The 24,484-nt window shown below is 49.5% G+C and overlaps 1 protein-coding gene across 1 annotated transcript in view; it reads left to right on the forward strand.

Moving 5' to 3' along the window:
* The window catches only part of ASTN2 (astrotactin 2), a 351,565-nt gene that overhangs the window by 79,315 nt on the left and 247,766 nt on the right, over window positions 1–24,484 (forward strand). Inside the window, exons 3-4 of the mRNA XM_071453747.1 lie at window positions 6,782–7,166; window positions 22,582–22,731. Of these exons, the coding sequence (XP_071309848.1) occupies window positions 6,782–7,166; window positions 22,582–22,731 (535 nt within the window). The remainder of the gene's footprint in view (window positions 1–6,781; window positions 7,167–22,581; window positions 22,732–24,484) is intronic.

The raw sequence follows: 24,484 nt of genomic DNA on the forward strand, positions 1-24,484 counted from the left end.
TTTGTGCATGGGGGTGGGCTCTGCCTGACCTCTCCTTGCATCCAGGGTCTGGTGGTGCTTTGTGTGTCTGGCTTGCCTGGGAGGGGATGAAGTTCCCCAGATGAAAGATAAGATGCTGTGGAGCTGAATTGTGGGAAAGCCAAAATTGGGGTGAGAAGAATTCAAGAAAGGACTGTGGGATCGTTTGTTGGGTGAGGGGAATTCAAGATAGCACCATGGGATCATCTGCTGCTCCCTCAGAGCTACACAGGGTGCAAGAATGCCCTGAAGCCTCTATTTCTCATTTGAAATAAAGTATGACTTTTCAAAAAAGCATCCAGGCTTATTTAAAAAAAAAAATTAAAATTGACAGTGATGGATAATCCACTACACCCCTTGGTAAATTGTGCTAGTGTTTAATTACCTTTACAGCCAAAAAGGAAAGAAAGGAAAAGTACACAGCGTGAAGAGCCCCGAGGGTTGTGTGGTTATTGCTGGACCTGATTGCTCACCTTAATTCAGCTGCTGGGATGGTGCAGGGGATGAGATGCTCCAGCACTGGGGGCTCTTTCAGCCCATGGGGCACCCTTGGGCAGCTCTGGGGATTGTCCTTGGAGCCATGTGGCTGTGGGAGCCCTGCTCCATCCAGCAGCAGCTCAGTAGCCATGGGGCTGGTTGCCAGCCCAGTGTTAATAAAATGGCTTCAAGTTAGGAAATAAAGAGGGATATTCTTGCCTGAGGACAAAAACTTGTGTTAGTGTTGGGAGGAAGGTGCCCAGGTCAGCACAGATTTAAGTGCTGTGCTGTTTAGCACTGGGTTTGCTTTGACCTACACAAGGGATGCTGTGGTATAAGAGCCCAAACTATCCCAACCCTGGGATTTTCTTCTGTGACTTCAGCCCTTTTGGTGTGGCAGCTGGAAGACTGTCAGGGCCTGATTTCTGATCAGCTGGGCTGTCACTGTGTGACTGCAGGGACAGGGGCTTCCTGCCAGGGATCACAGCACATCCCAGCACTGTGGGGAGCAGAGCTGGAAAGGCCAGAGGCTGCTATAAGGAAGTTTTTTCTGGACTCCAGAGCAGCAGTGGGACTCCCTTGTCTTTCCCTGGCTCGGTAGGGCAGGCTGGGGGCTGTGTTCAAAGCAGCAATGCATCCTCTTGCTGCCCAGAAATTGTTCAGCATCTCAGAGACTCCTACAGAGTGACGGCCCTCCAATCCAACAGCTGGGCAGCCTTCATAATTGATGTGAGGGGCCAATCTCTTGGGCTTCAGGGTGGCCTCTCCCATTGATTTTCTTTCTGGGCTTCAAATAATTCCCAGCCTCTCAGAATCTCTGCTGCTCACAGTGACCCCAAGATGTGTTAGAAAGTCTCTTTTCCCAGCCCAGCAGTTGAAGAAGGAGTCAGAGCTCTTCTGGTCTCGTTCTCAAGGTTGTTCATTGTTTCTCTCTATAAAATTCTTTCTCTGGCCTGCTGAGGTCTGTTCAGCAGGACAGACAGAGGCACACTGACCGTCCTCAGGGCAGTGTTATCTTTTTATACTAAAAACTATGTGTACATTATTTACATTATAACTTCCCAATACCCATCACCTGTGTTAGACAGTGAGTTTCTACTCTAAACCAATCTAAAAGTGCCAACATCACCCAGAAGATGGAGGCTATCAAGAAGAAAGAAAAAGGACAAGGCACACCCAAATTCCTCCATCTTGGGACCCCAAGTCCCCATTCCAAAACCCCAAAAATCTATTTTTCACCCTGTGACAAACCAACTATTACTCTACTTAAACTCTCTTGACTTGTAATTCTTCATATAAAGGTTGGTAATTGTTTTTTCCAAGGGCTAAATCAAAAGCACAGGGGTCTTGGGCTCTGTGCCAGGGTCTCTGAGACCATTGGCAGGGTCTTGAGTCCTCCAGGGCAGCCAGAGGAATTTCCTGGAATTTTCCAACACCAGCCTTGCTGCTCTTCAGCTTCAGCTGAGCTTTGCTCTGGTGCCATGAGCCCTGCAGTTCTTTCCACACGTGGGTTGTTCCCACCATCCCTCTTCTCCCCCATCTTCCTTCTCCCTTCTGTTGACTGTAATAACTGTTTTTGCTACTCTTAAGTCAATATTTGCACCTTCACCATTTTTTCCTTCTCCTCTCCTGTGGGCCTTGGCAATGTTCTGGTGCTGGTGGCCCCTGCTTGGCCAGCCCAGGGCAGCAGGAGCATGGCAGGAAGGACATTACGTGGGAGAATATGCATGTTCACAGCTCAGAGGATTAAAGGCCCGTGTTCTTATCACTGCAGAACAGAGTATTATAAATCCAGCCTTAGAATACCAAATCCCCACGCGGCTCGGCCATTGTTTGGGAATATTAAAAAGCTCGGAGACAGAAATAATCAGTTTCCCAATGACACGTTGTCAAATAAAACATTTCTCATATTATCCCTTCTTTCCCCTTTCTCTCTCCCGCTCCCTCAGTTGGATAATTTAACACGAAAAATAGATTAAAATGAGGCTGGCTTGAACGCCTCCTAAGTTTGACTATTTTTTTTTCCCCCCCTTTTTTCCCCAGGAAGCTCTCCAGGTGTGTGTGGTGTTGTTAAACAAGCAGCTGCCAGGGAAGGGGTCAGGGACTAAAGGAGCATGCTGAAATTGAGCTGCCTGTCATGAGCCCCTGGTGCTCACCCAGGGGGCTGGCACAGGCACCCCCAGGCTTTCCCAGGGGACATTGGCAGAGCAGAGATCTCTGGCTCATCCCCTAAGGACGTGGGAGCTGGAGCTGGGCTGGGAGCCCTTGGCTTCCTTGAGCCAGCCCTGTCATTCTTGAGTCAGAGGGGGAACGGCACACCAGGAACCTCTTTATGTCTTCTTGTAGGTTCTTCTGTCTTTATGTCTTCTTGTAGGTCTTCCCAAGCAGAGAGAGCTTTAAATAAAGATTCCCAGCCTCTCAGAATCTCTGCTGCTCACAGTGACCCTGAGATGTGTTAGAAAGTCTCTTTTCCCAGCCCGGCAGTCAAAGAAGGAGTCAGAGCTCTTCTGGTCTCATTCTCAAGGTTGTTCATTGTTTCTTATCTATAAAATTCTTTCTCTGGCCTGCCAAGGTCTGTTCAGCAGGTCAGACAGAGGCACTCGGACCGTCCTCAGAGGCGATGTTAACTTTTATACCAAAAACTACGTGTACAATATTTACTATAACTTCCCAATACCTATCACCTATGTTAGACACTGAGCTTCTACTCTAAACCAATCTAAAAGTGCTAGCATCACCCAGAAGATGGGAGCTAGGAAGAAGAAAGAAGAAGGACAGGGCACACCCAAATTCCTCCATCTTGGGACCCTGAGCCCCCTTTCTAAAACCCCAAAAATCTATTTTTTGACAATAAACCTGCCAACAGGTTTATTGTCTCCAGGACATTTCCCAGGGGTAAATGTAAGCTGAGCCCAGCCAGGAAGATCCACAGCCCCAGGCCTGCCAGGGGTGCCTAAAGCCCTTCCTCGGCTCCAGCTGGCACAGCTGCTCCTCCTGCAAGGCTTTTTCTATCACTCTGACCTTTTCTGAGCATCTGGGATGTCTCTGGTTTTGCTTTCCCATGGAGGGTGAGTGCCTGTGTGCCCATGTGTGCAGAGTGCTCTGCCCTGCAGCCCTTTCCAGTGGCAGAGTGCACAAAGGAGTGAGTGATACCCAGCTGGGCAGCTCAGGGATTTGGTGGTGAAGGCCTTGGAGAAGATTTTTCCCAGCAAACACATCCAGAAATGTTCTGAAGCCCTTCTGGACCATGAGAACCCTCTCTTTGCTGTAAAGATGCTGGCACATGATCCAGACCTGGCTTTGCAGTGGGGTTTGTTGTGTTGAAGTTCGTGGCCCTGCTGTGTCCTTGTAACCTGGCCTGTCCTCCTTTCTGGTGTGCCATGGTTTCTCTCCTGCAAACTGGATTTCTGAGGAGATGCCAGGGAGCTCCTGTGATGCTCTGAGGTCTCCATGCATCAGTCACTGTGCAAATCCAAGGAAACTCCTGTCTGCTCTCTCAGGCTGAGGTGTCCATGCTGGTTCTTGTTTCTGGGCATGGAAGGCCGTGGTGGGTCTTTGCAGGCCCACATTTCTCTCCACAGAGAAAAGCAAGGCACATCTTCCCAAGAATATTTCTGGGTTTCACATTCTCTGAACTTCAGAGAAAGAAAACACAGTTATCATTTGCTGTGCCTGTGTTTGTGCCAAAGTGGGGATTGCTTACCCAGAGTGATGGTGCTTTGTTTCCTTGGCCTATCAGAGCCAGGTGTGTGTGTGTGTCAGGACTGTTGGGTGACAGTCACGAGATTCTGTGCAGTGTGTGTGGGGTTGAGTGCTTGGCAGATTCATTTTTAGATGTATAGAATAATATAGTATAATAAAGTAATTAATGAACCTTCTGATATCCATGGAGTCATTCTCTCTCCCTCACCAACGTTGGAGTTACTGTTGATTTGCAATAGGTCTCCATCCCTCTGGTCCTTGAAGTGTCCTGGTACTGCAGGACACAAACCTGGCCAGCTCACCAAGCCCTGCCCCTCTGCCATGCAGGGATCCCTGAGAACTTCTGGACAGCAAAACACCTTTCCTGATGGTGCTCATCGTGCAAACTGGGGAGCTCCAGCTGAGCAGTGTCTGAACCCCTGAGTCCTGCATCTCTTAGGAAAGTTTTCAGGAGAGGAGGGGATCCTGATGTGGGGCGTGCTGGGCTGGGCCCCTCTGTGGCAGGTTGTGGTGCAGGGAAACATCTCCTGAGGCTGCTCATCCTGTGAAACTTTCCACTGCCACCACTGTCACCCTGGTTTTTTAAATTCTTCTAAGCCTTCTGATGTTTACATTCTTGTAACCAGCTTTCTCACGCGCTTTTCTGGATATAACTTATTGTTTTACATTCTTTTCTGGAGGAGGACAAATTTGATGGACTGCTGGTTTGTCCAGTGTCATTGGAGAGGTGGCACTGTCACCCTCCAATCCACTGTCACTTTTGGAAATCTATAAATGTTGGAGTCAGAACATAAACTGCCTTCATTTTACCTTGGAGGTTCCAGTGTCAGCATCATTTTATTTTGTGTCCTAGAGCGACTCACCTCCTTACAGCTGCTCCTGTTTAGGAGTCAGAGCCGTGCTCCAGGTGCAGCCTGGTGCTTTGTATGGAATGCAGAGGGAATTTCCACGCCTCTGCTCTGCTGTAGAGCTCGGGTGCAGCTCCGGGCCGTGGCATCCCAGGTGCCCAAGGAACGCCTGCCCTGCCCTGGCTGTTCCTGTCATGCTGCAAAGCCCTGGTCGCTCGTGCTGCTCCTGATTTACATGCCCTGCCTTGCTTGTCTGCCACGGGATAAAATTGCTCTGATGCTGCAGAGATTAAGAGGCTGGGAGCTGGCACAGGCACAGCTCTTGCGTGTGTGGGGATGAATTTAACTTCCAGAGCAGCCAGAGGCAGGGCTGGCTCCCTGTGCTATTCCCTAGCCAGGCTCCCTTGAGAGGATGTGCTACTTCCATGTACATACAGATATTTGGAAGTTTTTTTTTTTTTTTTTTTTGTTAAAGATTTTTATTTTTAATGTTAACTTTGTTGAGAGCTGTATTTTTAGGAGAGGAAAAACAAGACCTTAGTAGAGAAGGTCTGAGTCTGGAATATGTTGTGCTGTGCCCCAGCTCTGCAGTTGATCTTGAAACCACAGGGAAATCAGACCAAAAATGTTGCAGCTGGGGTAATCATGCCTTGGGAGCATTGCCTGTGAGGGGCCATTTGTTGCACCAGCGTTTTTGGGAAATGTGTGTCTCTGCTAAGGCTTTATTGCTCCTGGGTGATGGTTGGATTGTTTTAATGAGTTTGGTGGAGTGTGATCATCCCCATTCCCTTTTTCCCACGTAGGGGTCCTGGGGGTTCCAAGGAATGAGGTGGGAAGAACAAAGTCCCTGTGAGAATGGTCAGAGTTGAGCTGGGGGTGTCACTGTGCTATTCCCAGCTGAAATCCACCCCTGGCATCCTCATCTACCTGCCCATGACCTCACACCTGGGAGGTGGCTGCTCCAGGAACCCACCTGTGTGTGGTCAGGGGCTGTGGATGGAAGGGTGCTCTGGGGGTTTATCAGAGGGTGCTGAAGCACTGGAACAGACTGTCCAGGGAAGCTGTGGGTGCACCATCCCTGGAAGTGTTCAAGTTTGGATGGGGTGTGAAACAAGCTTGCCCTAGTGGATGGTGTCCAGTCTTGGCCCCTCAGTTTAGGAAGGACATTGAGATGCTTGAGCACGTCCAGAGGAGGCAACGAGGCTGGAGAGGGGCTGGGAGCACAAACCCTGTGAGGAACCCCTGAGGGAGCTGGGGGTGCTCAGCCTGGAGCAAAGGAGACTCAGGGGTGCCCTCATCACCTGCACAGCTCCTGAAAGGTGCCTGTGCTCAGGTTGGGGTTGGGCTGCATCCTCAGAACCGGAGCACACAGCCTCAAGCTGCACCAAGGGAAATTCAAATTGGATAGCAGGAAAAAGTTTTCTACAGAAAGGGTGATAAAGTTCTGGAATGGCTGCTTGGGGAAGTGGTGGAGTCACCATCCCTGGGTGTGTTTAACAAAGCCTGGATGTGGCACTGGGTGCCAGGGTTTAGGTGAGGGGTTGGGGTGTACTTGATGATCTTGAAGGTCTCTTCCAACCTGGTGATTCTGTGAATTCTGTGTCCATGCCCATGGCAGGGGGGTGGAATGATGGGCTTTAGGATCTCACCCACCCACCATTCTGTGATTCTATGGACCCTGCAGTCCCCCTCACCCCCCCGTGCCCCCCTGACAGTGCGCTGTGCTCTCTCTGCAGGGCGGGCTGATCGCGCTGCTGCTGCTGCTGCTGGTGTTCATGGTGGCCCTGTACGCCCAGCGCCGCTGGCACAAGCGCCGCCGCATCCCGCAGAAGAGCGCCAGCACCGAGGCCACCCACGAGATCCACTACATCCCCTCGGTGCTGCTGGGGCCCCAGGCCCGCGAGAGCTTCCGCAACTCGCGCCTGCAGGCCCACAACTCCGTCATCGGCGTGCCCATCCGCGAGACGCCCATCCTGGACGACTACGAGGATGAGGAGGAGGAGGAGACGCCGCGGCGGGCAGAGCCCAGCGCCAGGGAGGATGAGTTTGGCAGCCAGGTGACAAGGACGCTGGAGAGCCTGGGCAGGGGAGGGGAGGAGAAGCCTGACTACGAGAAGAAAGGTTTGTGGCTTTTCTCTCTCTGCTCTGCTGGGGAGCTCTCGGGTTTTTGGTTGTTAATTGCTGCCCTGAGATGTGGGAATGGTCTCTGTTTCGGCCCACATGGCTGAAGAACGAGTCAGAGCTCTTCAGGTTTTTGGTCTTGAAGTTGTTTATTAATTCTTATCTGTAAAATTTTCTTTCTGCCCAGCCGAGATCTGCTCAGCAGGGCAGCCACAGGCACTGTGACCGCCCCTGAGGTGGTGTTGTCCTTTTATACTACAAACTACATAGAACATATTGACACTTAATTCCCAATACCTATCACCTATGTTAGACAGTGCACTTCTACTCTAAATATAACACATTGACACTTAATTCCAATACCTATCACCCATGTTAGACAGTGCACTTCTATTCTACATATAACCTATTTACAATTACTTTCCCATACCTATCACCTATGTTAGACAGTGCACTTCTATTCTAAACCAATCCCAAAGTGCCAACATCACTGCAGAAAATGGAGACCAAGAAGACGAAGAAGAAAGACTGGACACGCCCAAGTTCCTCCATCTTGTCCCCAAAACCCCCATACCAAAAACCCCAAAATCTACATTTTCACCCTGTGATTATTTTATTATTACACTATTCAAACTTCTGTGACTTTCAGGTCCTCATACAAAGCTGGCAATTTGCTCCTTGGGTCATAATCCAATCCCCAGGTGCTCTGGGCTGTGTGCCAGGGTCTCTGAGACCCCTGGCAGGGTCCTGGCAACTCTGGACATCCAGAGGGATGCACTGAGCTCTGACACCCAGAGGGATGCACTGAGCTCTGACACCCAGAGGGATTCACTGAGCTCTGACAGGGAGCGGCGCGTTCCCCGGGGGATTTCGGCTGAGGCGTGCTTGATTGCTTGCATTTGGAAAATCTGTCTGTCAGAAGCTGCTACACCCACCTCTGCTTATTGAAATGTTATTATGAGCCATTTAATATTGTTCACCTGCAATGCACAGTAAAAATGCATTTGAATAAACAAAAGCAAAGCATATTAGTGCTGTGAGTGACTCCAGCAGGAGCGAGGAAGGGATGTGCTGGCTTGCTCTGTGCAGGGAAGGGATCTTGGCGTGGTGCTGAACCATCTTTCCTTTCTTGTGAGGGCTTTCCAGACAGACCTGGCAGCCACAGTGGCAAGGATGGGGACAAGGACTCTCTTTGTCTCCATGGAAGAGCCAGGGATAGCCTAGGTGGTGCAGTGTGTCTGGAAAGCAGCTCCCTGCCCCTGTGATGGTCATAAGTGGTGGCTGAGGTTGATAATCTTCCACCCTTAAAATGCTCTTTACTCTTTCCCCTTTTAAACAAGACTGTGCTGATTGTGATGGGTATTGTTGCTCAAACAGATTTGGAGGTGGCCAGGGATCAATCTGCCATCCTCGAGTGCTGCTCTGAGCACCCCTGTTGGCATCTCTTGGTGTGTGTCTGGCTGTTACCAGCCCATGGGGTTAAGAGATGTTTCCTCAACCCTCTGCTCAGTGAGAATGAACAAATGAAAGCCTTCATATCTCATAACTGAGCTACCTTCTTTCTTCTTTCATATTCTCTTCTTTGTTTTGCTTTTCTATAAATTATTTAGAGTTGTGTGAGTGGGGAAGACAGCAGTAACTGCATTTCAGTGCTCTTCAAAACAAAATAGCAAACAAGATCTAGAGCAGAATATTAAACTATCCAAGGGCTTCAGGAACTGGCAATAATGAATTTACACAGACTGAACCCCCTGCCCCAAGCTGGATGGTGCCTGTGGGATACCTGAGCTGGGAGAGGTGTTCCCAAATGCTCCCACCAGCTCTGCTTGTGATGCTGTCAGGCTTTGTGCCTTGCCTAGTCTGATCCTTCCACACTGTGCCACTTCACCGTATGCTTCCTCCCAGATGGGCACTTTTCCCTCTTGGATGAGGCTCTGCTCAAGGAGCCAAGCTATGGTTTGTGCTGCTTACTCCTCCCTGCTGAAGCTGCTTAGAGCCTGCATTGCCCAGGATGAGGTGGCTGTGGTTCAGATCTAGGGTTTCTAGACTGCAGATATAAATAGATGTGCTGTGGGCTTTCCACTCTGACCTGGTGGCACAGGCAGGAGAAATGTGGTGGCTCAGACATGCTGCTCCCTGCACACGAGCAGCAGTCACTGCTGGGTTCCTGTGGGGATGGGGCATGTGGGGTGGAGAAGCTGCAGCTGGTGTGAGCAGACACCAGGTACTGGAGATCCCCAGGGACTGGAAGCCAGTTCTGCTTGGGCTTGGCTTTGCAGCTGGATTGAAGGTGGAGGCATTAAGGGACACCCAGCTGGAGCGTGGCTGTAGTGCCACAGTGAGATCAGCCTTTCCCTGGTGCCCAGCTGGCACTGCCAGGTTTCATTGTGCTCACTGGGGATGGCTGTGGAGCTGTGCCTGCATCCCAGGGAATCCACCAGCTCCTATGGGAAAAGCTCTCCTTGCTGAGCTGCCTTGTGATAAGGCATCAGCTGGGACTTGTCAGCGGGCTCCAAACGCTCTCGTCACAGGGGCTGTCAGCAGAGGCTCTTTCAAGTGTCACTTCCCAGCATTAATTACCAGGGATGGCAAATCCAATGGAGATGGAGCAGTTCTGCTCACCCCCCAGCTGCCTGTGCTGCAGCTTCCCCCTGTGCTGGGCCCTGACTCACTGCAGCTGCTCTTCCCTCCCAGCACTGGGGATTTGCACACCCCACTCTTGGTGTCTGTTGGGTCAATTTTTCTCTCTGTGGTTTTTTTTTAAATTTTTTTTAATTTTTTTTTTATTTTATTCACCACTTCTGGATGTATCTAGTCAGGGAATGAGGCAGGGAATTGCTCTGGATGTCTCTGCTCTGTGCAGTCCCTGCCCAGGAGGCCTGAGCAGCACAAATGTTTTTCAGATCACAGCTCAGCAAGCCAAACTTTCCTCCCCAGCTCAGGCAGTGATGTGGATGGGAGGGATGCTCCCATGTGGTGGCAGAGCATCTGAAGTGAATCCCAGCACAAACAAAACACAGGAGTGATGTGCTGAATAATGACATCTAGCAACAAGCGTGTCTGAGTGATAAAGTTAATGAAATTACAGGTTCTGACCTGATACCAGGCTCTGCTGTGGGGAGATAAACAGCAGGGCAAAGATGAGATGTTTATTTCTCCCTAGCTGCAGTTGTAATCTGGATGCACTGTGCAGGACCATTAATGTTATTACTGTTATGCAAAATCATTTTTGACTTGGGGGGAAAAAAAAAAAAAAAAGAGAGCAAAGAAAGAAAAATCTCCCAACTGCCTAGAAAATGTAAAGCTGACAAAATTAGAATTGCAGCAGGAGCACAAGCTGACCTGGTGACATTGTACAGAGCCCAGATGAATTTAGACAGAAGAAAAATCCAAGGCAGTTTAGGAAGAAAAGTAGAAAAGTACTCTTTTTTTTTTTTTTTTATTAATAATAAAATGAAATGGAGCGAGGCAGGAAGCAATAGCCAGGCTGTCCTAATTATCCAGAAGGATCCCCTGAGCTGGGATGGAGCAGGGACTGCTCTGTCTCCTCGTGGCTTTGGGCTCTCTCTGGCAATGAACAGGTCTCTGGGGTTCTGTGCTCAGTGGGTGTGCATGGTGCCAGGTGGGCTCTGTGGTGTGGGGTGCAGTTTCTGGGGTCTTGGTCTTTGCTGGGGAGACCCTCCCTCTCTGAACTCAGCCCCAGTATGTACATGGGGTTCAGTGGTTATGGGAATTTGGGTGGATTTGTGCAGGTGCTGTCACTTCCTCACCTCCTCTGTCCTCACTTCCCTGTGGAGTTTCCAGTCCATGCTCCTCATGAGTTCTGCTCTCCTGCTTTTCTCAAGCAGATGGACTCAAGCTCCATCCCTCTGGGAATTCCTCACGTGCTTTTCTCTTTTAATGCACACAGCTCTCATCCTCACAGACACAGCTTCATCCTACAGCAGCAGGAGCCCTTTCTCTTTGCCACCAAGTCCTGTTGGAGGCACTTTGGGCCCAGTGCATTGCAGGTGGCACTGCTCCATCCCTGTCTGGATACACAGCGATGGAGCTGGCAAACAAAGCTAAAGCCCAGCAACCTCAGTATGGGATTACCCACAAGTTCCTCAGAGAAGATTTTGCCAAACCAAATCTCCTAAGGATCAGCAAGGAATAGAACTTCTGCCTGGTGAAAACTGAGGAGAAATCAGACTTGAAAATCGACTGTCTGCAATTCCACTCCTGCAACAAAGGACCCATCTTTATTTCTCAGGTTCTTTCATGTTTGAAAAAAGAACATTTCAAGCAGGCCTTTGTGCTGGCTTCACAGGCTCTGCAGTCTGGGTATGGCCTCCAAGTCTAGACAGGAGCCAGGACTTATTACTGATGGTTCCAATGATTAATACCATGGGCATATCAAAGCTGTGTTTGGGCACTCATCTTGAATTCCTCTCCTGGACTTACTTCTCCCCTGCTGTGTTGGCTCAGGTAAACCTCTGAAGTTTCTCTTACTCAATCCATGGATGCTTTTTTCAGCAGTGGTAGTGAGATGCTTTTTGAGCATTCCTGAAAGATGAACTGGCTCCTAGAGTGCACCTGGAGATGTGGATCCAGCTCCACTCTGCCACTGGCTGCTCTGATAGCCCTGGCCATGTCATTTAATGGTCCAGGGGTTGGAAAGGGAGCCAAGGCAGAGAGCAGGCAGGGCAGCATAAGGAAATACTGGGAGCTGCTGATGTCAGGGCTTGTGGTGCCCCCAGGCTCCCAGCCAAGCTGCTCTGGGTGGTGCAGCCCAGGAGAACTGTGGGAGAAGGGATTTAGGCAGGGAGGACAAATGGCTTTGAGGTGACAGCAAAAAGCAGGGGATGGATCCTGATGAGGGCAAGAGAGACTTCCTATGGCTCCCACAAGCACTGGAGGAGCTGTTGTGGTGGCTGCATCTCAGAATTGTTTTTCCTTCCAGTGGAGACTCCTCTGGGGAGAGGTAAGGCAGTGCTGTGGCTGCAGGGCAGGATGTTGGGGCTGTGGAAAGGGACATTTTGGGGGCTGAGCTGTGCAAGAGGAGGGCAGGTAGTCAAGCTGTTCCCTAGAGTTGCCATTCATTGATAAGTGTCTTGGAGGTGAGATTTGGAGATGGGTGTGAGTTGGGGGCCATGCCCTCGCTATGGACAGGTGATGGTGCTGCTCTCCATGCTGGAGAAGGGACAGCACTCAGGCAACAGGAACTGGGTGTCTGGCCTGATAATGATGTCCTTGAGGTGACAGCCTGGAGTCCCTGAGGGCACACTGGTGCCAGGCTGGGCTCATGGCTGTGCCAGGCTGTGCCATCCCTGGTGCCCATGCTGGGGCTGGGAGCCCCCATCTGCTGCTGCTGTTGGCTCAAGGAGTCAGCTGCAGTTCCACCCTGATTCCCAGCATTAACCAGAGGCTTTCTGAGCCTTTAATAAATAAACTGATGGCTTAACGTTTGCTGGGGCTGGAGGCTAAAATGGGACACTGCGTCAGGCCAGCATCTGATGTGTCTTGGGGCTCTCCTCTCCAGTGACCTGATGGGATCGTGACCCTCTTTGTACGTGATCAGCTTTTCCCGGCTCTAATCCCAGCCAACTCCTCCTGTAATTTATAGGGACCTTTGAAAATGTATATTCTCATAGCTTGCCAGTGAAAAGTGGTTTTTCACAGTCCTCTAGCCCTGTCTGAAAAAAAAACAGCTGCAACTTTAAGCTTTAAAGAAATGAAAAAAAGAAAAAAAAAAAAAGGTGGGGGCTCGACAGGGCAGGAATTGGCTCCTAATTCAAGGAGGCACTTCCAGACATGCTTAGGTAGTGTCTCTAGTTAATAAAGATGTTTAAGCTGTTTTCAAGCCCAGCACGTTCAATTGGGACTGAATTGAATGTGTTAATGAAGGGAATGAGGGCCCCAGTTAGAGAGGTTACACCAGCCACGCCATTGGGTCTTTGCTTCTGTGGTGATGCCAGCTCAGGCTTCAGTGTGGATTTGAAATGTCCTGACCTGCCAGGGAAAAGCTGTGCTTTGCAGAGATAAACACAGTCATAATTAATATATTAATGTATTAACTGTCTTTGGAGATCTCAATGGAGACGTGCCAGGCTGGAGTTTTAGGTTTGTTTTGTTCATCCCATTGAAATGATTACCTCCACCCTAAATCTGAGTGTGGGGAGAGGGATGGTGGGGCTGCAGGACAGGGTCCCCCTCCCTCACACCCCCAAGGAAGTGATCCAAGCAGCATCACAGATGTGTGGGAGCACCCTCAGGACATCTCTCCCACAAGAGTCATTTCCAGCACAGTCCTGCCTCTAAGAATGGCTCAGAAGGGACAGGGGCCCTCCTGGGGTTTGGGGCTTTCCTCTGGTCCTGCACCCCCTGGCTCATGGGTTTTGTGGCCCATGCTTAATAACTAATTAAGGTTTAAACACCTAGGGTCAGCCAGGGCTCTTCCTGGCTCATGGCAACTGTTGCTGTGGAGAAGAGGCTGCTGGGGTGGGCTCCTGATAAGTTTTAATGGTTTTCTCCCCTCTCTTTGCTACAACCTGCTCATTAATTTGATGAGACAGAGGAGGGAAGAAGCAGCTGGAAAAGTGGCTTTGAATGGTGCCACAGGGACTGGAACAGAAGCAGGGTGGTTTATTATGCCAGCATTTTGCTGAGCATCTGAAGAGACACTGGATTTGTGAAGTCCTGCTGCTTTGCAAGGCTTGGATTGGTCTCATCCTGATACTCCACAACATCCCAAGTTGAAGAAATACCCTTGGTTGCCCCCTCTTCCAGCCACAGCTGGTTGACTTCTGGCTCCTCAAGTCAGCAGCAGCTCTTGAATGAGGAATTTTGTGAAGTTTTGTGGGGCTGCAGATGCCCAGGGGGGATGTCATGGCAGTTTCATGTGCAGTAGCCCTGATTCCCCAGGTGTCCAAAGTGTTTTCCATCCAGGCGAAATCACAAGCTCACAGAAGATAAGCTGTGAAGTGTTGGCTGTCCAAGGAAAATAAGCCATCAGGAGCTATATTTATATAAATGCCAGGCACACATTGTTCATCACTTTGTGCATCACTATGAATGTTTGATAAAGCACTACATTATTTAAAAGTGTAGCTGGGCTGTGGGACAGTTGTTGACCAAGATTAGCTTCAAGATGACTCTTTTTTTTCCCTCTCTTTTTTTTTTTCTTCTTCTGATGGAAAATCTAAAAAAATAATATGATGGTTGTTTACTTGCCTTGGGGATCTCAGGTGTCCTTGCCTCTCCTGAGTTTCTCTTCTGGGTTGCATCTTGTGTGCAATGCAGAGGACCTGGGAGAGCTTCAGCTCTGACTGGGGCTGTCACAGAATCCTGGAAGGTTTGGGTTGAAAGGAACCTAAAAGATCATCTGGTTCCAACCCCCTGCCATGGGCAGGGACATCTTCTACTAGACCAGGCTGCTCCAAGCTCCATCCACCTGTCCTTGGACACTTCCAAGGATGGTTCTTCCATGGGATCAGCATGGAGTGAAAACCTACCACTGGTTTCTGAAGTCAGACTGATCAGAAGAGGATGTGGGATGAAGGAGAACAATCCCACAATGTTCCCCATTTCTACTGGAAGTACACAGATGCTGGTTGGGACTCAGCCCTTGGGATGTGGGGCTCAGGGCTGAGGCTGCTCTGGATCTGTCACCTGAGCAAGTGATGGGTTTGTCTTAAACCACAGCGCTCAGCCCTTTTTCTCCTTGGCTTTTAGTGGCACTGGCCTCCACCAGTTGGCATGTAGAGATTTTTGCCCATCATTCCATCCCAGACTTGTGGGTTTTATGGGGAAGGGAGCAGGGAGGGCAGCTGCAGCACCACCTCTTCCCTCTGTTTGCGTGTCCTCTTCCCACCGGTTGTGTTTCACCTGGCTACGGCACCGAGACGGTTTTGTCAGCTGGCTCCTAAGGAAGATGGATTGAGGCTGGGCACCTGTGCTGATACTGGGTCTGCAGGCACCTTCCAGCCCCATTTATCATTAGGCACTGACCTCCCTGAAGGACCAGTGGGAGAGGAAACTTATTAACAAGGTGCTTCAAATCAATCCTTTCTGACGGCCCCGCTGAGTTGCCGCGTTTGCTGCGACTCTCCCACTGGCTCCTGTGAGTGTGGCAGTGCTCAGCAGCCTCACTTCTTTACCTGTGTGGCTTGGAATAGGTTTGGTTTTGATATCCTGGGCTTTCTGGGTGTTCCCAGGTCTTCTCCTGAGCCAACAAACCAGCTCTCAGCTCATTATCTGCTGCCTCCACCCTTCCCAGGTCGTTGGTCCGTTTGGTGCTGCTTTTGGAGCTGAAGCTCCTGGCCACATTGAGAGATTTTGGTAGTTTGTCCTTCTCCTGTGTGTTGGCACCTCTCCTTCATTCATCCTGGCACATGGCACAGCATTGTCACTCCTGTGAAAAATGTCACCTTGTCCGCTGGGCAGAGGAAATGTATTTTCTAACTGAAAAGTTAATTCTGCATTCTGCACCATGCTGCTGAGCATGGAGCTGGGGAGTGGTGGAGACTGGCCAGGGACCACTGTGCCACATTTCCCACCCGTACTGTCCAGCTGTGGCTGTTCCTGGAGCCCTGTCCTGCCCAGGTCCATCCTTTGTGGTGCTGACACTTGCTCACACTCACTTGACAAAGTGCTGCTGCCTCCAGGGTCATCCCCCAGCAGTGGCTCCTCAGACAGATGAGGATGGGACATTTTCCTGCCCTCAGTGAGTCCCTGCCCCAGCTGGCTCCATGGGGAATGTCTCCTCTGGCTCTGCAGAGCTGCATAAGCTGTGTGGTGGAGGGAGGGAGCTGGAGGTCAGTGCTGTGCTCTGAGCCAGTGTCTCTCCATGCAACATTAGCCCTGACTGCTCCGTGTGCCCATTAGCACCAAATCGGGAAGCTTCCTCCAGAGGGTTCTTATTTAACTTTTCAATTATTTGATAACTTGAGGAGCATTAGCTGATACTGAGGGTCTGCCCATCTTCCCTCATCCTCTCTGCTGGCTGCCTAAGCAAAAAAGTTATGATGTCTCATAAAAACCCCTAAGTTAAGGGTTTTATTAGGGCTGAAAAAATTGGAAATGGAGTCTCTGTTGGACTGGACATCCTCAGTGCTGGGCAGGGGGGAGATGGGGCAGCACCCCACCACCAAAGGTTTTTCCTTGCAGGACAAATGGGATACAGAAATAAATGCCCTGTACATGTTAGGGGAGGGGTGTGCTGGAAAGTCTTTGCCCTGATGAAGAGCTGAGGGTTTCCTGGCCAGAAACAGCTCCTGGGAAGGAGCAGCTGGAGCAGCCCCAGAAGTGCAGGGACCCATCAGTTTTCAAGATGTGCTCTCCAGGCAGAGGTGTGAGCAGAGGCGGGACTGTTGGACCGCAGCTCTTCAGCGTTTGATCTTTCCTAATATGTTGATAATTACATTGCATTATCTTAATTACCAACAGGAGAAGTGGGGGGAGCGGGGCGGGAGAGGGAAAGGAGGGAGCTGGAGAGGCAGGGAATGTGCAGGGTGATGAGTAACTCACAGCCTCCATCCACGGGGCCACGGCTGCGGTTGGAGTTGGAAATGATGCTATTAATACAATGCTTATTCATTTCCCATCATAAAAACATGGAAGCGCGTTCCGAGTGAAATTAACATTCCGTGACATTTCCCGGTAAACGGCGAGTTTGCACACATGAGTGGAGGCAATTAGCTGGGAAGTGACTGAGCGCCGTGACTGGAGAGAGGATGAGGAAGGGTCAGGGCACTCGGTGCCGGGTGGGTGCTGCCGTGGGCTCCAGCTCTGCCCGTCCCTCCCCAGTGGGATGGGGGCCCTGCCAGCTCCTGCCCACCCAGCTGCAGTGAGCATGGGAGCTGCAGATGTTCTCTCCTGCTCCGTGCAGATGGGGGAAATGGCAAAGCTTGGCAATAGAGGTGAAAAGCAAACAGTGGGTGCATGTCCAGAAGGGTTTTGGGGTGCCCTGGGGTCCCTGTCCCCACTGCAGGATGCTGTTCTCCGTCCCACTGCACACCAGCCTTTCCCAGCATCCCCTTTCCTGTCACGTTCCTAAAGCTTTATTAGAACCCAATGGAGACTTTTTCCCAGATTTGTTAAACTACTGAAAACTTCTGATCCTATCAGGACTTTTTTTTTTCCCCTGCCTCGTACCAGATAAGGGCTGTGCTGGCTCCGAGCCCGGAGCTGAGGGTGGTGGAGAACAGGGTAGGGAAGCAGTCATCTCATGAATATATGAAGGAGGAAAGTACATTTGTTCAGTTTCCTTCAAAGGAGACATCTTGAATAAAACTTTATCTCTACTTCTGCTTCCCTCCCCCTCCAATTTGCAATTGAAATCAGATTTTTGCGTATAAAGATCTATTTTTATAGCGACAGATTTATTAATGTATATAATAATCTATTAATATATTAATAGCTGTGTATTAATAGCTATATATTAATAGCTGTGCTAAAAAAGATGTATACAGCCTCTATTTTAAAACTCAACAAAAAGAGCCAGGAGAGAGAAGAAAGAAAAAGTCAACATGGAATACAAGGCTGTTTTCAAAATGTTCCTGGGTTCCTCTCTCCTTCTGTTGCTGTGTGAGAGCCCCATTTCATAAAAGAGCTATTTGGAGATCCTCCTTCATCCTTGCTTTTGATGTTTTTTGTATATATCCATATATATACATTTAAATAAAAGTATATATATGGAGATATATTTATATATATGTATTTAAATAAAACAGATTTATATGTCCTGAGTTGGCTGTGGAATGCAACCAGCAGCTTTCCTGGGTTTCATGGACACAGTGGCTGCATGTGGCACTTGACAGGGACTGCTGGAGATCAGGGGACCAAAGGGGACAGGCTGTCCTGCTCCAGAGAAGTTTGGTGGCTGGAGAAACACATGGAGAGGTGAAGTTCCCAGTGTTCCTCCTGCCTTTGCCATATTCCCTTGCTCTGTGCAGGATGTGGCTCCCCAGATGTGTTTTCCTCTGAGTACGTGCGAAGTTGTTGTACAAATCTCTCCCACTGTCATCACATCAGCATCAGTGTAATTACCTAATTTTATGCTACTAAAGCTCTGTGCTTTGTGGAGCTCAGTACCTTCAGGGTGGCACTGTTGAAAATCAGTCCACATCCCAGTCTCAGAACAAACACCGTTAGTTATTTCATGCTTCGGAAAGCAACAAACACCCATTATTTAGAGCTGGTGAGAAATCAGGGTTTCCACCATGTGGAAAACTTCCAGTATTGTGAAATTTATGCTTGTTCCAAAATAGGATCAGAAAGTCAATTTCTTGAAATGCTTTGTGGAACAGAAATTTCTAAAATATTGATCGAGAAACATCAAAATGGGCTTGCTGAATATCAGGGAGTTGATTTGGAGGAAACAATTATAACGTTATTAAACTGGCACTTCCCTGGTGTTCCCATGGTGTGTTAGGGACGTGGTGATTTATTAGACCTTTAGAGCCCATGTCAGTGGTTCTCAGGAGAGTCCCCTGCCCTGTTTCTAGAAAAAGCAGATTATTTGATAAACACTGGAAGTGGTCAGTGAAAGGGCAGGAGAGTCTTTGAGAAGAGCCAGTGCCTGAGGTGAGGGGGCTGCATCCTCCACTTTACCATGCAGGTCAGGAGGTAAAAACCCCACTGACCATGACTTCTAATTGTGCCCAAACTTTTTCCATTTAGTCCTTGATTGAGTTTGTCTTGTTGCAAAATGCTCAGTCGAGCAGCTCTTGAGATGCTCTGGAGTTATTCATCTCTGTGAAACTCTGGGAGCATTGTGGCCACTGTTAATATTGAGGGATCAATAACTTTCCTTCTGACAGCCAGAAATCAAAGAGAGAAATGGGAAAACCAGATGCTTAAAAACCTGTATTTTATAGAAATATGTTTTAGTCCATACCTAGTGTGGGAAGTCCATACTTCTATATTTATAGAAATATGGTTTAGTCCATACCTAGTGTGGGAAGCTCTGATAGAAGCTGCTGTGGACATGCAGGTGTTGTGTGAGGAGAGCACGGGTGGTTGTGGCTCCAGGAAAAGAACCTTTAAGCCAGACACCAAGGACTTTGAGGCTCAGGGAAGCTGTCACCTTTGCAGACCACAAACCTCATTGTTCTGTTTTAATCAGATGCAAAACCCAAGCTGTAGGACTGTCCAGCTCTCCACCACCCAATAGCACCACGAGGTTTGAGCCTGGTTTGGGGAGAAGCTGCTCCACTGGGGTTCTCAAGGCCACATCTGAAGACTAAAACACCTCAGCCAGTCTGAGAGCTTTTTTCTGAGACCTAAGGTGTGTTTCCATCACTGCCTGGCTTTGCTGGCTGGGAACAGGTTGCATAGTCAGAGGGGTTTTGTAGTGCCTTAAGAATGTCTTGGAATAGTGGAGACAACACCCAAGTGTGACTGGTGGGGGCTCACAAATAGTTCATACCTCAAACAGGGTTTGTGAGTGGTTGTACTGATCCAAGCCTGGGACTCTGAGATGTGGAATGCCCCCAGGGATGGTGAGATCCTGCTTGTGGCATGTCCCCAGAGCAGCCCCCCATACCCATGCAGTGTGTCTGGGAGGGTGCAGCTCTCCTGGCTGTGCTGGAATGATGCTGCTGCTTCCCATCTCCATTGCAACATATTTTTTACCCAAACATTGCTCATATTGTTCAGCTGATGACTACTTTTTTTGTTGTTGTTGTCATTGTAATTTTAAAGCCAAACAACATATTTTCCCACTGCAATTTGTGCCAGCAGAAAGGAAGGAGGAGAGAATGGCTCTGGGTAGGAATTGTTTTGTGGGAGACGTGCAAACAAATAGGGGAGCCATAAGGAGAGCAAATTTCTTTTCAAATAGAATATGGGGGTGGACAGGAGGGAGGTGTTCGTCAGGAATGTGTGCTGTGCTTTGCAAAGGTAGGGTGACCTTCAGCTGTGTCCTCAAAGTGCTGCCAAAGAGAGAAGCTGATTTTGTGGGGGCTGGAGAGCCTCGTGATTCCCCTGCTCCTGGGGGCAGATGGAGATCACAGCCTCGTGCCAAGCCTCGGGGCGGATCCCACCACCTCTGCCAGGCTGGGTGGAGAATCTCTCAGCACAGTGACGGAGATGTGAGCTCAGCAGCCCCGGGTGGATTTATCCTGGGAGCTGGGGAGGGGAGAGAAGGCGTTTGGCAAGCTGTGCTGGAGGGGAGGACAGTCCTGTCTCCTCTGGAATGCGTCGTGTTCGGCCAGCGCTGGGAGGAGCTGGCGCCTGGGCACGGCTGACGTGGCTGTGTCGTGCTGGGGAGCAGCATGTGGGAGCTGTGGAGGTGCCAGGAGCTGCTGGCTGAGCCTGAGTTTGGCACAGGCAGTCCAGGGGGGCTTGCAGGGTTGTGTAGGAAGAGCAGTTCAGTTGGAAGTGACCTACAAGGATCAGCTAATCCAACTGCCTGACCAGTGCAGGGCTGGCTTGTAATTAAAGCAAATTATTAAGGCCACTGTTTACCCCACAGTAGTGCTTCTTCCCATCCTTTTCTGACCAGTTGGAACCCCCAAGGGCTGCCATGGGGAGGCCCAGAGGGCAGTTTGGTTTGCAGTCTCTCTCATGGATGTGATGAACAGCCCCAGCAAGTGCTGTCTCATTCCATTATGGTGCAGTGGTCTCTTCTTTCTCCCTTTTGGCACTGCTGGCAGTGCATGAAGGGCTCTCCCTTCATCCTTCACCCCTCATGCTCACACAGTTGAAGCTCTGCTGTCTTTCATTTGTCACTGAGGGTTTTTTCTATGCTGCCCACCCATGCCAAACTCTTCCTGCTGATATCATGTCAACAAGAGTCTTTTCTCATTTCTCCTTCATTCCTTTTTTCTTTTTTTTTCCTTTCCCTTCCCTCTTCTTTCTTTTTTTTTTCCCTTTTCTTCCCCTGCTTTACTTTTCTCTCCTCCCTCCTGCTTCCCTTTCCCATTTCCTTTCTCCAAACCCCTGAGCTCAGGGGCTCAGAGAAGCCAATGCAATGATGTGCTGGCACACCCGTGCAGAGCAGTGAGCTGCACCAGCCCTTTGCTCCCAATTCCTGCACTATTTGTAGCATCATCCCAAACAGCCAGGGGCTGAGGGACCCCCCTCCCTCCCCACTCCCCCTTTCTTGGTGTTTGCTCCACTGACAGGTGTGGGAGCAGCTGCCCCAGGATGGCTGTGCCAGTGTGGTGGCCAGATGGGTACAGTAACCACGGTCCCATCAGCCCAGCAGGGCCATGAGACTGCTGATCCTCGCTGAAGGCACGGTCCCCTTCTCCTCCTCCTCCTCCTGGCCTCCTTTTAGTAAATAAGCCTCGGCTGTGCAAGCCACTCCAGAGCTCCCTGCCCCACCTCCCCAAGTCCTGTATCACACAGCCCCAAGGTCTGGATAACTCTCCATCTGTTCAGGGGAGGCCCTGCCACGCATTCTGCTGGGCAAGGGAGCTGCAGGGTCAGACTTCCCCCTGTGAACACGGCAGCAGGAGGCTGAGCCACCCCAGCATCCTTCCCTGGCACCTCAGGGGGATGTGTGCTGTGGGGATGGTCCTGGATGCTCTTTGGAGACCATTTCTCTGCTCTGGATATATTTTTTCCTCACATGATGCTGCCTGCTGGGGCATCTGACACTGAAGGATTCAGCTGTGCCTGCTGTAAACGTCAGGGGCTTTGGGGAGCTCTGTCTTTGATCTGTGGTTCCTGGGGGAGCCTGGTACTGGAAAATTCAAAGACATTACACAGCTGGTCCCTTAGCTCCCTCTCTTTCTGGAGCTTTTCTGAAATGGTTCCCACTGCTGGCACTTAACTCAGGCAGGGAGTTTGATCCTTGTTTCTCTGTTGCCTGGTTTGGCTGGCTGGATGCTCTCCCCCTGTCTCCCAGCATGGCAGCACTGGACATTGTTTACCAACTGGTCATTGTTTTATTGGTTTTATGTGAATTGTTTTGACTTAATGACCAATCATGGTCCAGCTGTGTTGGGACTCTGGAAGGAATCACAAGTTTTTCATAATTATCTTTTATCCTTCTGTCTGTATCCTTTCTGTATTCTTTAGTATAGTTTAGTAGAGCACAATATAAATAGCATAATGCAATATAGTATAATATAGCATCATGTAATATAGTATAATATAGAATAATGTAATATAGTATAATATAGTATAATATAGTATAATGTAATATAATAAAATAAATATAAAATAATATATTAAATATAATATAATATATTAAATATAATATAATATAATATAACATAATATAACATAATATAATATAACATAACATAATACAAATTAGCCTTCTAAGAACATGGAGTCAGATTCATCATTTCCTTCCTGCCATGGGAGACCCTGAAAATACCACAGGGCCCAGCTCCAGCTCACACAAGGAAAAGATTCATGGGCAGAGGGGACACGGTGGCCCAGCTGTTTTGTAACCACAGCCCCTTTGCTGGTGTTGCAGCTCCCGAGGTGACGCAGGAGACGGTGGAGTCGCTGATGCAGAAGTTCAAGGAGAGCTTCCGCACCAACACGCCCATCGAGATCGGGCAGCTGCAGCCCGCGCTGCGCAGCACCTCCGTGGGCAGACGGAAACGCCGCAGCCGGCCCCGAGGTACGTGGCCACGGCGCCCCGGGACTTTGTCTTTAATGTTTGACAAATCCTGTACTGCATTCGTGTGTAAGTCTCAACTCCACTGCGGGAGACCCCCAGGGTAAGACCATGTCTGGGTGGGCTGTTTGGGTCCACTCTTGGCCCGCACAGTGTTACACAGGCCAAAGCAAAGGATGGAGAAGCGCTGTTTTCCACATGGGGATGGGCATCCTCTGTTTATTGACTTGCTCAGGGACACCTCTGGTGACTTCCCAGGTGGAAAAGAGGGCATGGTCTGATGGTGGGAGACCTTTATGCCCAGGGAAATGGGGGGCAGAGGAGGACCACGGCCAATGGGATACCAGTAGAGAGGGGCAAGGGGAGGGACTGACCAGGGAATAGACCAGCAGGGGGGTATTGGGGATAGGGGTGGGTAAGAGAGAAACCATGTGATAGGAAAGGGGGAAGAACAAACTATGTGATACACAAATCATGTGAACAGTGCAAATTGCCAAAACACCCAGTGCAAACAACTAAATAACTATTTAGTGCAATACCACACCCTGGGCAGGTACTGTCGGGGTGCCCACCTTCTTGAGAGAGTCTCTGCCCTGAACAGTTCCCTCAGCCCACCAGACACCCAAGCCTGGATGTTGTATTCAATGCCTCACCAGTGAACTAAGAGAAGTCTTCATATGGAAAATCCAATAGGATTTATTTAGGGATGAAACAAGGGTCCAGGACAGGGCAGGAGGACAACCACAATTAAAAGGATGCAGGGATGAAGAGCCAAGAACAAGAGAGGGTCCAGGGTTTATAACTGGGGCAGGGTAGGCGTGGTCAGGACATGAACACACCAATGGGGCTAGGGACGGGAGGAGGGGTCACAGTGGGGTGATAGAGCTTTGGCCAATGAGGGAGCAGGGAGGGTGTGGTGTTCTGGGGAAGCCCAGTGGGGAATCCGGGAATATAGAACATTCTGGAAGCGGGGAGGGAACAATGACAACAGAATGCCATTTATACTGAGGGGCAGGGAACCCTGGGAGAATGCTCCAGCTTCTCACTGTAACCTAAACTGGGGAGCTCTCCCAAGGCATCCCAGCCCCACCACTCCTGACACCGTCTCCCACGCTCCACATGAAGTATTGGCAACTGTCTTCATGTTTTGGTCAGACAAAGCAATCCTTCTAAGCCTGCGATCCAAGGACACCCTACAGCTCAGGACACAAAAAGTATAAACAAAAGTGAATTGGGGGTATATTGAGGGCGTATGATTTCATTAACTGAAGCTGTAACTGGAAGATTAATGCCTGCTATGCAAATAGACTAAACTTATATCTGTCTGAAAAATTTGTGACCATTGTCCATCTTGGGTGCAGCCTCTGGGAGGCTTCTGACTGCCCAAGGTGTCCCTGTTGAAGGCCTTTCATAAATACCTATCACCAAAGGGGGATCGGGGACAGCCAAAGGTGATAGATACTCCATCATCAGAAGGCATGGAAAGACACTTTATTATTAGAAATCTACATTTCTTATAGAAACAATGGTGGACCTAAGACCTGTTTGGCCTTTAGGAATCTTCTGTCACACTATTGGTGAACCATGAATAACACACTCTGGAGAATTATATCTATAAACAATGGTTACAGAAAGAGAGATAATAATTGTTTGAATTCTTCTAAGTTCCCCACAGCTTCTAAAATCCTGGGAGAACTGTGTCTCTCTTTCTTCAGAGGATATGAAATTACCACAAATATCTACTTTAATTCTCTTA

This window comes from Agelaius tricolor, unplaced genomic scaffold (assembly GCF_023055355.1).
Source record: "Agelaius tricolor isolate 1412-34295 unplaced genomic scaffold, bAgeTri1.0.p SCAF_37, whole genome shotgun sequence".
In the NCBI taxonomy this organism is placed as follows: Eukaryota; Metazoa; Chordata; class Aves; order Passeriformes; family Icteridae; genus Agelaius; species Agelaius tricolor.